We start from the raw sequence: 13,273 nt of genomic DNA, 5'->3' as shown, positions 1-13,273 counted from the left end.
AGCCAGATTGGCTTCCTCAGCATTTCAAGTATTGCCACTACAGAGGAAGCCTTCTACATACTGTACGACGCTTGTCACGCTGCTGTTTGGGCTGTCTTGGCACGACTGTCCCAGCTGTCGCGTGGTCGACAAGCCCCCCTCAGTTGCGCTGGAGGGCTGACTGTCGTCATTCCGTAGCATAGCAGCACATCGATCCAACCTCAGTCCTGCCTCAGTGCTCTGCCCAGCGTCTGCCGCAACCCATTTGGCACTGTCCAAACGCACGGCACCCTAAGGTTGCCAGGACATCGCCTTGAGCGCCGCCCCATTTGAAGCACTTCCCCGTGCCGGACCGAGTCACAGATCGCGAAGTGATGAAACCGGACAGTTGAACTCAAGTCATGATGATCCCTTTGTTCCTGCGGCACTTTTGAACTCTAGACAAGTCACCAAGGGTGTTATCCGAAAAGGGGATCAGATGAGTTTCTGAAAAGCACGGTGCCCCGTCTGATGTTCGCAACGCTGCCCATCGCCCATGGGACACTTCTTCGCCCTGATTTGCTGAGAGCGTACAGCGGTGGCAGCACTGTAACAAATTCAGACACGTAGAAACAACTTCATGACTATGGGCTCATATATGTGCAACAGCCGCCATTGTGCGCCCGCCCTTCGCTGTGTATTCTATCTGAGACTCTAGCAGCTCTCCAGACGCCATGTCTGAAGCAAAGCCAAGCAAAAAAAATCACAGTGTCTCTCTTATGTGGAAAGCTCAACCACTAAGTAATAGTTTCGCCAGTCCGAACGCCTGATCATGCAATAACAAAATAATTTGCGACCTCCACAATGGGCTCAGGGTGATTATACTTCGCTTCCCAGCACACGCCCTCCGACAACAGGTGTAGTGTATCTTGCTGGCCCCTCAGATTCCTCTGTTGAAGACAACCAAACCGCCGTCGCCGCCCTTGCCGTGGAACTCCTCCTCCAGGCTGTCAGCGCTAATCTTCTGCCTGGTCGGGAAGGCCGCCAGCGCCAGCGGCAGCGCAATGTAGCTCATGCCCAGGATCAGACCCAGGTTGACGGGCGTCGTGTAGCGCGGGTTCTTCTTGAGCCAGTCGGTGCGCTGCAGACGCATGAGGATCAGCGGCGGGACGGCCATGATGGGGCTGCTGTTGAGCACGCGGCTCAGGGCCGTCTCGCTGACGGCGACGACGGCCGCCTTCTTGCTCTTGCCCAGGCTCGGCACGTCGTTCTCGGCCTTGCCCTCGGCCGCCAGCCGCGCCTTGTCCGCCTCCGACAGCACGGGGAACACGTCGATGCCGGTGCGCATCTCCTCGCCGCGCATGAGGAACACGTTCAGGGCGCCGGCCGACGCGACAGCCGCGAACGGCACGAGGCGGCCCAGGGCCGTACGGGTCGCCGGCGAGAGGCGCTTCAGACGCGGTACAAGCGAGTTCAGGCCCACGGCCACGGAGCACGAGGCACCCACGGCCATGAAGTAGGACTGCGCAATCTTGCCCCAGGAGAGCGGAGAGGACTTGTTGGCATTGGCGTTGTTGATGGCGACGTTGAGGGACTGGTTAGCCACTTGCCAGCCAATAGTTCCGGCCGTCTGGACAGGAAGTATATGTTAGCACATGCCCCGTATCCTGTGTTCGAATGGCGACGTGTTCCCGTGACATACCCCAAGGCCAGGTGTAAGCATACCCGCCGTAACCACCAAGTTGGACAGCACGAAGCACGACATTCGGAAGGGTAGGAGGACCGGTTCGCCCGTATCTGTAGTTGCGCCAGCTTGGTCAGCTTCTGTCCTGTGCCACGAGCACCTATTGTAGGAACGTGGTCTTGCGTACCAGGATGTAACGTAGAGTCCACGATCTTCTTCGCATTCCATAGGTCCGGTGTCATCTCCTTGATGTCGCCCTTCTTGTATGCGATGAGCATACTCTTTGCGCTCTCGAGGCCATGCTTGCCGGCGAACAGGGTCCTGTGATGCGCAACAGCGATACGTTAGCTTCATTGAAGTCTGTAAGCGGCTCCCAAGCCAATAGACGCCTTCTGGGGGGCAAAAGCTCACCTAGGATCCGTGATACTAGCCGTCTGCTTCACGCGGCCCCAGTACGTGCTGAGGTCGTGCTGCGACTCGGGCAGCTCCCGATTACCGGGCAGCGAGGCCGACATCCTGCTGCTATCCTCGAGCTGTGGTTCGCTCTCTCGCGCTGAGCCGTTCTTCAATTGCGAACACAACGACAAAAAAGAATGGAAGGCCAGTGAAGACCAGCCTGGGGAGTACCACGTCTTGGCTGGAGGACCCGACTGAAGATGCTTATCGGGCAGCTCTCGAATCGCGACCCTCTGATTACTGCGCAGCGGTGTACAGCCAGACGGGCCCTAGCAAAAATTCGGGGGCCGACTTCGCTCTTGTATTCACTAACACACACTAAACCCCACCACTGACTTGCGGCTCGACCGTTGCAAGCCGTCCAACTTGTCCTGTCCCATTAAGCCAGCGCATAGAAGCGTCACAAGACCAAAAGTATTGTACTCTACTGACTCGAGGGCTAGGAAGGCACACGGCCTGGCCAATGTTGCTTGCCACCTTTCCATCTGCAATGAGCATAAAACAAACGGAGGTATATACAGTAGTATATAGTACCTTGGTAGTGGGCGATCCACAGATTGTCACAAAGCACGCCTCGACTAGCAATCAAAAATTGAAGTATAATCCAGGCCTGGCTTTCACCAGGCAAAAAGGCAATTAGTTGGCGGAACCCGCTGAGCTCATCATTGTCTCCCAAGTGCAGGCGAACCAACAATACACACGTCTTACCGATCAAGGCCAGGCGAAGCACGAGAAACGCAAAAAGAACGACCGACGTAGGATTCGAACCCACAATCTTCAGAGACTTCAGATATTCCACCGAAATCTGACGCCTTACCATTAGGCCAGCCGGTCTAATGTGATTTGTTGTTGAAGATATGGCGCTTATGCACGTCTATGTTAGTAGGCCTTGGCAGTATTGCCCCTTGCACAACTCCACTCGGTTTGGCAAATTGCAACCCATACCCATGTGGTACGGAATTACATGCTTGACGTACGACATCTCATCGGGTAAAAGGAGAGGTCTGCTTATGCCGAACGTGCAATATGTGTTGGCACAAGAAACTGTCATCATGGCAACAGGCTGAGGGTTTGCGTCGCTATGTCTCAAAAGTTATAGAGGCACAGTCACAGACACGCAAGACTCTTCAACTTCTCAAAAGATGTACTCCATACAAGAATGATATTCAATTGGTACTGAATGACTCTAAATGACATCTTTGGTCCCGTTTCAACGCCTATGCACTTTATAGCCTATTGAGATGTTGCCGCAGGGCCACGATAAGCCCTCTTGGTAGAACACAAGTGGGGCTAGCCATAGCAACCCATACGGAGAAAGGTATGATCAAGTCATAGGCCATTAGCTTGCACTCAGATCCCGTATTTGAGAAATCAGCCGTATAATGGAGTATTATATGTCTATCTCACGGCAACTTGAATGAGGCAATGGTTTGCGGGGCAAAGAGTCCAGTCACGATAGGTGACAAGCTCCCATAAATCATGAAACTCGTGCACCTTGCAGTCTGGAGCACACTACCAGACTAACACTTCATGATATGCGATACATTTGAAAATCGCACTAAGTTACCACTGGTTCTGTCATACCTCCGTAACAGAGCATTTTGCACTTATGGTATCTGCTCAGCTGCTCTCCAAGAGAAATGAGCCTATCAATAGGAGAAATTTTGGACAGTGGGCTTCAGCTACAACTGGAGCAGCGCCTCTTGCTTCTTTCATAAACTGTTATGATGTCCCGACGAGTATTTCGAGTCACATATCCAGGACAAGCCTAGAAATATTTAACGTCAAGTACTTCTACCGTCTTGAAATCCCACTGGACGTATTTTAGTATCGACACTTTTCAAGACGTACCGGCGCAAAACTGTGATACTTGCATAGATACAGATTATCGTACACTCCGTTGAATTTGCTCAATAACTGTCGGTTTTATGGTTTGGACAATATTAAGTTGGGAGACTCTAAAGCTAACTTCAAGAAGCACGCTTTGGAAGCCCGAGTGGTGTCCTTTGGGTTGTCATTGAGCAACTATTAAGCTTTTGGAACTCGTTACGGAGAAAGGTGCCCAGTTCTCAGAATGGGAGATTTATTATGGCAGCTGAGCCTCTTCTTCTTTCAACCTTGTAACTCACCCGTTCAAACTCCTCTTCTTAGAAACCATTCTCGTCAAACTACACCGACCTAACAACATAACACTTAATTCCAGATGTCTGTCATACATCACAGAGAAAGACGTCCATGGACAGACTTCGTCGATCGAACGCTTCAAAGAATCAAGAAGCATATCAAACCTTCTCTTTGCTCGGCCTCTTCATCAAAGAAACGCAAGGCTACCAACCCTGAAGACGAGCCACCAAGCTACGAATTAACGCGAATGATCGATGGCTACAAGGGGTCGATCCACCCCCGTGTTCGGAGTCTCATGCTCATGGAGGCTACTTCAAGATCGGAAGAGAGGTTTACGTGCACACCAGGACGACAAGCATATTGCGGCTCTGAGCCGGCAGATATCCCGCACGTCACTCTGCCGTGTGGCCACAAGTTTCACATGCAGTGTATAAGCGACTGGTCCCTAACCTCCTGGTACTCTCGGTGCCCTACATGCCAGCAGACTCTGCATTATCGCCGCTGCGGCCACCATGTCTACTTCCCCTATGTCCACCCCAACACAGTCATGGACCCCGATGAGTTCGACGGAGCCTGTGCCCCCTGCGCTCCTACGCCAGAATACCAGGGCTTGGTCGAGGACCCGCCTCGCCCGTATCAGATGAATCGACACGACTCACAGTGGGCTTGGTGGCTGCTAAACGTGTTCGAGGGCGGCGACGACCGCTTTCACGACGAGAGACGGGCCCTAAGGGCGCGCACTCTAATTGTGTGTCCCGAGAACGGTCAAAACGAGAGAAAGCATTTGCTGTTGCTCTTTGACGAGCTTTACAAACTACACACGGCCTTGAAGACATCGGATGGCCTCAACTGGGTAGATGCACTGTCCCTCTGTCTAGACCTTGCCACCGGCTATTACTTCGACAACAAAGAACACCTGGCGCGAATGTCGAACAGACGAAGAGGTCTAAACGTGTGGAGGGTACTGCTTCATACACTTGTGATGGAGCTGCGAAGATTTGAAAAGTACAGCGAGAAGGCAGGGTATATGCGCTTCATGGTGCCTTTCGCTCCCTATTTCAGAATGGTAACCCACTCGTGCTGAACACCAAGGCGGCTTAATTGTTGGGTATTCATGATTTGTAGAAAGCGTGCGAGGATCAATTAGCGAAATGTGATATCAGAGGGCGGATACTAGTATTTATGACATGGCCTCATGGAGGATTGAAGAAACGTCCCCGTTACAATGATGATTTGACTGCGTGAAGCATGTCTTGAAGTTTTCATAATGTGACTAATGAGAGGCTCACTGGAGCCAGTAGCTACCTCTCCCAACCCCTGAACTGTTTTTAATGTTACAAACCTATGCGGCTGCATACTTGCGCCCCTTTCTCTTACTACTCACTTGCAAGGATAAGCTTGCCGAAGTTTCCGTTCTTCCTCCTTTTGAGGGTCCACTACCAAGAGTCGCCTGCCGTGTACGACCTTCTTCGATGACCTTGCTGATGAAGGCTTTCGCCAAGTGCACATCAATCTCTTCCAGGATCTCTTCACTCTCCGCAAGGTAAGCATCCCGGAAGCTTTGCCACAACTCGTGCTCAGCGGTCCTCGCGGTCGCACCTGGGCGAGGGTAATACGGATCATCCCAGAACCTGCGGACAGCCCCCTCGACGCCTGCCCCGTCCAATGTGATTTTACCGCACTGATTGAAGTCTAACAGCCAGACCTCGGCTCTCTCCTCCAGCCCTTGTTGGTCTCCTCTGGGTGCTCCATAGACGAACTCGACGTCGAAGGCATCGCAGCGAGATTCCCTGTCACACGCAGCGAGCGCCCGCGCCATCTTACGCGCCAAAGGCTTAGCATCAATGTCAAGATGCTCCACCTTGTCAAGCGTGAGCTCGAAATCGCGCAATGAGAACTCGCCCTCGTACTTGAAGTTGGGACGCCGCACGCCGAGATAGAGGCGCAAGAGACATGGATTGTTCCTAGAGTCCTTCCTAGTTGCCTCTCTTTCCGTCTCCTCGATCAAGGCCTCCAGTGCGCTCTTACGGAGGGGTCATATATGCTCCGAGATCAGCAGCGGGACTGGCTCGCGATACTTGCTTGGAAGACCATGGCCGTGGACCACCGATCACTCGGGTGCTTTGGATTGGCCCACAAACTCCTGCGGCTTAGGGACGGCAACGATGCTGTGTTTGCTGTTGACATTTTGATACATGGGTTGATGAAATTCAAAGTCCGTCCGGAGCTGTGATTCCTTGCCTGCCCAGCCGTGTTTTATGACATTTCCGTTGCCGCCGAAGTTGAATACAGCAGCACAAAGGCCCTCGCCAATGTGTTCGTAGCCGACATCGACTTGTTGATCGACAACGTGGTGTTTATTCTCATTCAAGACGCCATCGTCTCCCGTTGACAGATACTTGGCCAAGACTTTCTTCGCTTCGCTGGCCGATGCCAAGCGCTGGTTCTGTAGGCTATCCATCCAGTACCGGTGGCCTGGCCTATAGGTGCCAGTGCAAAATATGATTTGATCCTTGGACTTGTCTGCGAGGTCCCGGATGTTCGAGCGGCAGATGAGTTTCCAACGAACTGAGCCTTCGATAAGATCATACCAAGAGTTTGGGCAATGAGTATGATCAAATTTGGGAAGTTAGTCTTCATTTCAAATGCGACAGGTATACCATCTGAACTTCGAGGATCAAAGTCAAAAATATTACAGCGTGATTAGCTGGCTGGCTGCCTGCCTGCCTCGTAAATATAGGTTCCGTGGTCTGTGGCAGAGGCCAGATTTTAAATGCTCAAAACACCACCTAAGCAAAATCGAACTATGACACCTTTAATCTTCCTACGCCTAGCATGTGTAATTTGCCAGAATAGATCAGTTAGTATATTGGAAGAAGGCCTTGATACAAATCTACTCGGCTTCAAAGGCGGATGTATGACTTAAGTTACGCGTGTCCATTTTCTTCTTAACTACGATGCAAGCTGTAAAATTGACAGTTCCAGAACTTCTTTCTCATATAAGACGAGAGAAAATTAACGGAGCAAATGACCTTTCCACCTGCTCAGGATAGCTTATACCTGATGCATCTAGGACACCTACACTCTGCGTTCTTCATTCTCTTGTGAATCAACGAATAGGTGTCGATGACGCAGAAATCAAAAGTGGATCGACCAGATAAAGAAGCGCGCGAGTACAGCTGCATCTGCTTAGCCCTCACCCGGTGCTCCAAACTCGATGCATCGATGCTCGAATATGAGACGATCGAGGTGAATATCGAAACCTTCTGGATCACTCTTCACCGCAAAGTGATGGGTTCGCAACTTCTTGTAAAAGGCAAACTCCTCTTCGAGAAAATTGTATATCCACTGGTACTCCTCACCTTCCTCCGTCTTCTTCCCAGTTCCTAGGTTCTCAATGTAAACCTCCAGGGTCATGGTGCGGTACTTGCGAGCATTACGCCACTCATCGAAGTAAGCGGCATCCAGAGAAGGGTTTTCCCACTGGTACGATTGCTCTTTGCAGATGTATGATCTGGAAGTCATGATGCAGATCCTATCCAGGAGAGCAGTGCCAACCCTGTTGCGACGATGCTGCGGATCAACGAAAACGTAGAGTCGCGCTGAGACCCTAGCACTGCTCTGAACGGAGCCGCTGACGCCACGGCTGGCAACATCAAGGTATGCAAAGCCAATGACCTTGTGACCGGCTTCCTCGATGGCAGTGTTCGGGTTTCTGTACTTGCTGAGTGCCACAATAAAAGGCAATTTCTCTCTTCGGCAGGCCTTGAAGATGTTTTGCCACGCTGTTGCTGGCAATGGCTCCTGGTCGACAGCGCGCCAACCCTCCCGAACCTCCTGGTTGTAGATCCTTGTAACTTCATCCATGTCACCGAGTGCAGCTGGTCGAAGGTGAGCAGGTACTCGGCACAGGTACGGGTTTTTCTTGTTTGCATTGCGTTCCTCAAGCACCCGGGCCTGTCTTTCAGCCTCAGCCTCCAACTCCTCGTTTTCTTTCCTTGAATTTGATGCCTGGATCCCGGACAGGTATCTTCCAATAGACCACTGTGACGTTTGACTGTTGAGTTTGAGAATTCTGTCCGGGTTGTGTCTTCCATAGTCTGTTGGACAGGTCGATTAGCAACAGGCGATATGCACCGCCTTTGTGAAGACTTACCTCTTCGACAGTTTGGCTGTCCAATCTCGTCCATTAGTTGGCCTGTGACGGGATCGACGCCCTGGTGCTCATTCACGTCGCCGAGTGCACTGTTTGTAGGCTGGTCCAGGAAGCTAGCTCTCTGGCTAGGGATAGCATCGAGCCACCAAGTCATGAACTGTAAGGAACATGCGCCCTTGGAAGCAAAGGCTGGCCCATTACTCGATGACACTGTGCCGTCAACAACGCTGCTCTCGCTGTCCCATTGTTTCTTTCTCGGTCGAGCTGGACGTGGGGCATCCCAGTCCTGGTCGTCATAAATACCATCTGATTCTTCACCACGAGGGTCTCTGTCAACAGCTATATCTGTAGGAGATGCGACATATGGGAACCTGGGAGGTGGTGAACCCGGGGAGACGTCGTTGCCGGTGCTCTGCATGATATACAAGGGCGGTGAATTAGCTGGCGCTACTGAGTCCGAGATCCGTGACACTGATTGCTGTGGTTTGGGCTCTAAAGCCGCGCCCTGTGGATTGGTTCTTGCTTGAGCAGGACCTTGACTATTGGAGTCTGAAGCGAAAGGGGATTCTTTCGGATATGACTTGTGGCGTTGTTGAATCTTGGCCATTATGTTAACAACGTGCCTCGGTAACTGCTTGCGATGAGGAGGCAAGGAATCCATCGCCGACTCATTAGGGGCACGTTGCAAGTCCTCGACTTGGGTCGACTTCTCTTTCAGATCATCATTTGCCGTGGTTTTTTGAAGCTGAATATGTGGGGGTAGGGCTTTGGTTCCGTTAGTCCAATATCTTGGATGAACATTCTCTTGACGGCCCTTGTGGGCAGACTGTTCAGGTAGGTGAGTCAATCCCTTGGTGCCATTGAGTCTCTCATTTTGTGTTGGAGTTGAAATGGATAGTGCACCAGCAGGTGGTTCTGCCTTTTTCTGATGCCCATTGATCCCCACGCCATGGGCTTTGAAAGTCGCATCCTTCGAAGGGACAGCTTGAGCCCATCTGCTCTCCTTTAGCTGGCTATGAAGGGGTTTTGGAGCGTCAGGTATGTCATCGACGAAGACCCGTGATGCAGAATTGCCATTGGCAGATCTCTCAATATGTTGGGTTCGGCTCGCAATTTCATCAGCTACCGTGGGGATTTGCCCTCGAACTGAGCTTAAGGCGTCGCCGTCATGCCGGGCCCACTGCATGGCCGGCGTAATCTGGTCGCTGTGCTGGCCATTGTGCATCGGGGCCGCTGTGCTCACCTCGCCATTACCCGTTTGCATTACGGAGTGCCAGACTTCTTGGCTAGCAACGAAGGCGACCTGGGATCGTCGAGATGTGGAAGGGGGTTTCACAGACCTGGCTCCGGCGGTGTCTTCGACGGCGTCCCTTGGGGCCTCAGGATTGAGCCATCGCTCAGGTTTGTCAAGCCACGCCTGACGGCGGGGTTGCATGGCCTGCATGGTTCAAGGTTGGTCAGCGCTGAAAATTGCGTTCATGAGTTGTGATATACTAGTGGTAGTAGCAATTGATCAAACAAACGGCCGTTTGAGATCAAAGATCATGGTATAGAGCACTCATGTGAATTGGCCCAACCACATACAACATGGTTCGTTTGCGACAAAACCGTATAGAAACCAACGAAGACTTACTTCAACTATGATCCAGTGGCCTTCTACACAAGCTTCGAACGGCGAAGGAGGCGATGCCTGTCTAGGAGTGAATGGCGAGCCTGTTACTAGGTAAATTAGTGTCCACATAGGCCCAGGTCATGGGCGTGACTAGAAAGTGTTGGTTGCTGTGACGTTACTTGATATCGTTTCGAACCGCGTGATGTCGGAGGTAGTTGAAGAACAGCACGAGCGCAACTGCGATCTGACCCATACGTGAATGGAGTTCGGATCGGGAGCAACTCGGGAAGAGCCGAAGGAAGAAGAAACGTCGCCGTGTTTGCTTACCTCGAGGAGACGGGTGCCGTGGATGCTTGTTTGTTGAGGGAATGCAGGCCAATCGGTCGATCGTTTGGTCGATCGTTTTTGGGAGGTGAAGATGAAGTCAGAGGGACACGAAATTGGCAGCGCGGGTTTGAACAAACGCTCAAAAGATGGGACAAGATGCGCGGCATCAAGTCATCCATGAAAATTAAGGGTGTGTTTCAATGTCCTCGATGCATTGTTGCTTTGGCCTGAAAACCTTGCTGCGGTCGACGGAGTGCGAGAACTGCTCGCAAGTCTTTGAGGTCGCAGTGTTTATTCCTGGGCCAAATGTGAATTCTTTGGCCGCGTGTGAATACGTGGCTCGCATGTGAATTTTTGGACCGAAGCCAGGAGGCGATACACTAGCTAACCTAACAGTGTCGGACCACCTGGAGGGGGTAGAACATGATGATGAAGTGCCTGATGATGATGATTCAACTGTACCTAGTTATTCGAGTTGACCTCGGAGGCTAGACTGCTTCCGCCTTTCTGGAACGCGGCAAGAGCGGGCGGGTCGCTGTCGCTGTCGCTGTAGCTGTCGCTGTCGCTGAACATCGCGTTGTCAAACCAGTCCAGTCCGCAAGGAGCCTCAGACAGATGTATAAAGGGGCACACATTTCAGGACATGGGTTTGATTGTGTACTTACGGTCTGTAGAGATGCCTGGTTCTGCTTGCTGCTTTCGTAGCCAGGAAATCCGGTCGCACACGGCCTCGTTCTCAGAATTACCTGGAGGGGGCCTCTCTCGGTTCCGTTGCGTTTTCTAACGCTTACATGAATTGCAAAGATTCTTACCGAATTCACCAAGGGGTCAAAAGTGCTACAGTGCCATGTTTTAAATGGTGGTTTCTGCTAAGCGAGGGGAGTGTACCACACAATTACGCAATGAATGACCCTTAAATCATAATCTTTTTTTTTTTTTTTTTTTTTTTTTTTTTTTTTTTTTAAAAAAAAAAAAAATTACCTATCGTACACAACACCAACATTTGAACCGTGAACAGCTCATCAAGCTAGAAGCTGTAGAAGCAGAAGCGCAAGCGCAAGCAGTAGTAACAGCAATAACAAGAGCAATTGCAATGGCAACAGTCTAACCACTCGACCAGATTGACCAAGTGGTACCCCGAAGGGTGATGATCCGCTCGTTCATCGGCGGCCATAGACAGCTCTTTCACATGCTCATCCAATGTAGATATAGCATGGGCGTGAGCTTAGACAAAGCGCTCTCGCAAGAAGGACAATGGTGAATGGAATATTGGTCCTTGGCCGATAGCAGCAAGGATCACTTCTTCTCATGGATGTGCAGACCAGCGCATACCGCAGAGGCTACTTTGCTGTCATTATTGGATCGACACTTAAGCCGCTGTTGCTGAAAGTCGACTGAAATCACGACGGCTGCGACTGACATCGAGTGAGTTCAAGCCTATATTGTCAAGCAAACTGGGACCTGTAGGCCGATTCGGCAGTAGTCATTTCGGCCCACCACACCTAGCCTTGCTACAGCCGTTGGTGCACTGACACCTATGTCAAATCTACTACTATCGAACTAACCACTCCATGATTGAATCAACATGTTCATTCAATACACGAGTATTGACGCACGGGGCGTTGCATGGCCGAACTGTCTCGATTGATTACCATGATGATACGTTTGATAGGTTGACATTATGTCTAGTAAGAATATCAAGTTGAGGTTCATGAGGGACCAGCATTGCGTTGGGAAAAGGCCATGTTCGGCCTTGAGTGTTTGGTGGATGCTGCGTCGTTGGTAGTGTCACGTGAACCAGGCAATCTGCAGAGCGTTGAGTCGTTGGCTCAATTATTCTAGGCACTTGTAATTCCGGCCCAAACCACTTGCACTTTGACGCAAACTACGTTCGGGCCAGCTATGCTGTCGAAAGAATCGCAGTAGAGTGGTATTCATCATCTGCGGGTCGGGTCGTTGCCGGCACCAAGGCCTCTCAAGATGCTTTCGATTCTCCGAAAAGCGCGCCTCAAGGATAAGGAGATGAGGATTCTGATGCTGTGAGCGGCGCCCGTTGCTATCTGATCGGGGCGACTACTGATATCGAGATAGGGGGCTCGATAACGCTGGGAAAACGACGATTGTCAAGAAGATCATGAACGAGGATGTCAACACGGTCAGTCCGACACTAGGTTTCATCATCAAGACCATAGACTACGAGGGGTAGGTGATCATGCGCTAGTCTCCCATATCGAGGCCTTGACTGACCAGAGCTCAGGTATAAACTAAACATATGTGAGTCACTGCTGTTGCCGTCCGTATTCAATGGAGACTGCGACTGAACAACGGGGAAAGGGGACGTTGGGGGGCAAAAGACCCTGCGATCCTACTGGAGAAATTACTTCGAGAAGACCGACGCCTTGATCTGGGTTGTCGATGCGACAGACCGCCTCAGAATCGAGGACTGCAGGGAGGAGCTCCACGGTCTCCTCCAAGAGGAGGTATGTTGGCTACCCAGCCTGTGGTGATGACGATGGTACTCATTATAAACAGCGACTTTCAGGCGCGAGTTTGCTGGTGTTCGCAAACAAGACCGATGTACAGGGCTGCATGGACGAGGACGAAATCCTGCAGGGGCTGCGATTGAAGTCCATCCGGACACACCGTTGGCAGGTGCTGCGATGCAGTGCTATGACGGGGGAGAACCTTAAAGAGGGACTCGCATGGGTCGTTGAGGACGCGAAAGCAAGGCTCTTCCTCTACTGAAGAACTGGCGAGCAAAACGCGACATTTGCACGGCGGCGGCTTTAATGCAGGAACAGGGTCACGAAGTGCGTGGGGTTCGCCAATCCCGGGCCTTCAGCCGAGCCCTGCGTTTCGGTATTGTTATGCGGAAGGTTTGTCAGGGTACCAACCGCTTTGAACAAGACCTTTCTCGTCCGGATGAGAACTACGAGATAGAGTGATTTTGGCCAAG

General features: G+C 51.5%; 4 protein-coding genes across 4 annotated transcripts; 2 read left to right on the top strand and 2 right to left on the bottom strand.

The window, feature by feature from the left end:
* Positions 1 to 898: 898 nt before the first annotated feature.
* On the bottom strand, positions 899 to 2,157 carry JN550_000508 (uncharacterized protein; the record flags this gene model as incomplete). The annotated part of the gene is made up of 4 exons (XM_049316683.1): positions 899 to 1,588; positions 1,661 to 1,755; positions 1,830 to 1,963; positions 2,054 to 2,157. The coding sequence occupies 4 exons, from the start codon at positions 2,155 to 2,157 to the stop codon at positions 899 to 901; spliced, it is 1,023 nt and encodes a 340-aa protein (XP_049177797.1).
* A 2,144-nt stretch (positions 2,158 to 4,301) lies between these two features.
* On the top strand, positions 4,302 to 5,306 carry JN550_000507 (uncharacterized protein; the record flags this gene model as incomplete). Its single annotated transcript, XM_049316672.1, has 1 exon — positions 4,302 to 5,306. The coding sequence occupies one exon, from the start codon at positions 4,302 to 4,304 to the stop codon at positions 5,304 to 5,306; it is 1,005 nt and encodes a 334-aa protein (XP_049177796.1).
* A 258-nt stretch (positions 5,307 to 5,564) lies between these two features.
* JN550_000506 (uncharacterized protein) lies at positions 5,565 to 9,822 on the bottom strand (the record flags this gene model as incomplete). Its single annotated transcript, XM_049316661.1, has 4 exons — positions 5,565 to 6,243; positions 6,337 to 6,790; positions 7,423 to 8,322; positions 8,379 to 9,822. 4 exons carry the CDS (start codon positions 9,820 to 9,822, stop codon positions 5,565 to 5,567), a joined length of 3,477 nt encoding a protein of 1,158 aa, XP_049177795.1.
* Positions 9,823 to 12,297: 2,475 nt separating this feature from the next.
* Positions 12,298 to 13,062, top strand: JN550_000505 (uncharacterized protein; the record flags this gene model as incomplete). The annotated part of the gene is made up of 5 exons (XM_049316649.1): positions 12,298 to 12,356; positions 12,409 to 12,519; positions 12,575 to 12,591; positions 12,652 to 12,797; positions 12,850 to 13,062. 5 exons carry the CDS (start codon positions 12,298 to 12,300, stop codon positions 13,060 to 13,062), a joined length of 546 nt encoding a protein of 181 aa, XP_049177794.1.
* Between the last annotated feature and the right edge of the window lie 211 nt (positions 13,063 to 13,273).

The sequence above is a fragment of the Neoarthrinium moseri genome, assembly GCF_022829205.1.
Source record: "Neoarthrinium moseri strain CBS 164.80 chromosome Unknown scaffold1_Wmoseri_CBS_16480, whole genome shotgun sequence".
NCBI classification, from domain to species: domain Eukaryota; kingdom Fungi; phylum Ascomycota; class Sordariomycetes; order Amphisphaeriales; family Apiosporaceae; genus Neoarthrinium; species Neoarthrinium moseri.
The sequence above is the reverse complement of the archived record's forward strand: the minus strand, read 5'-3'. Positions and strand labels throughout refer to the sequence as shown.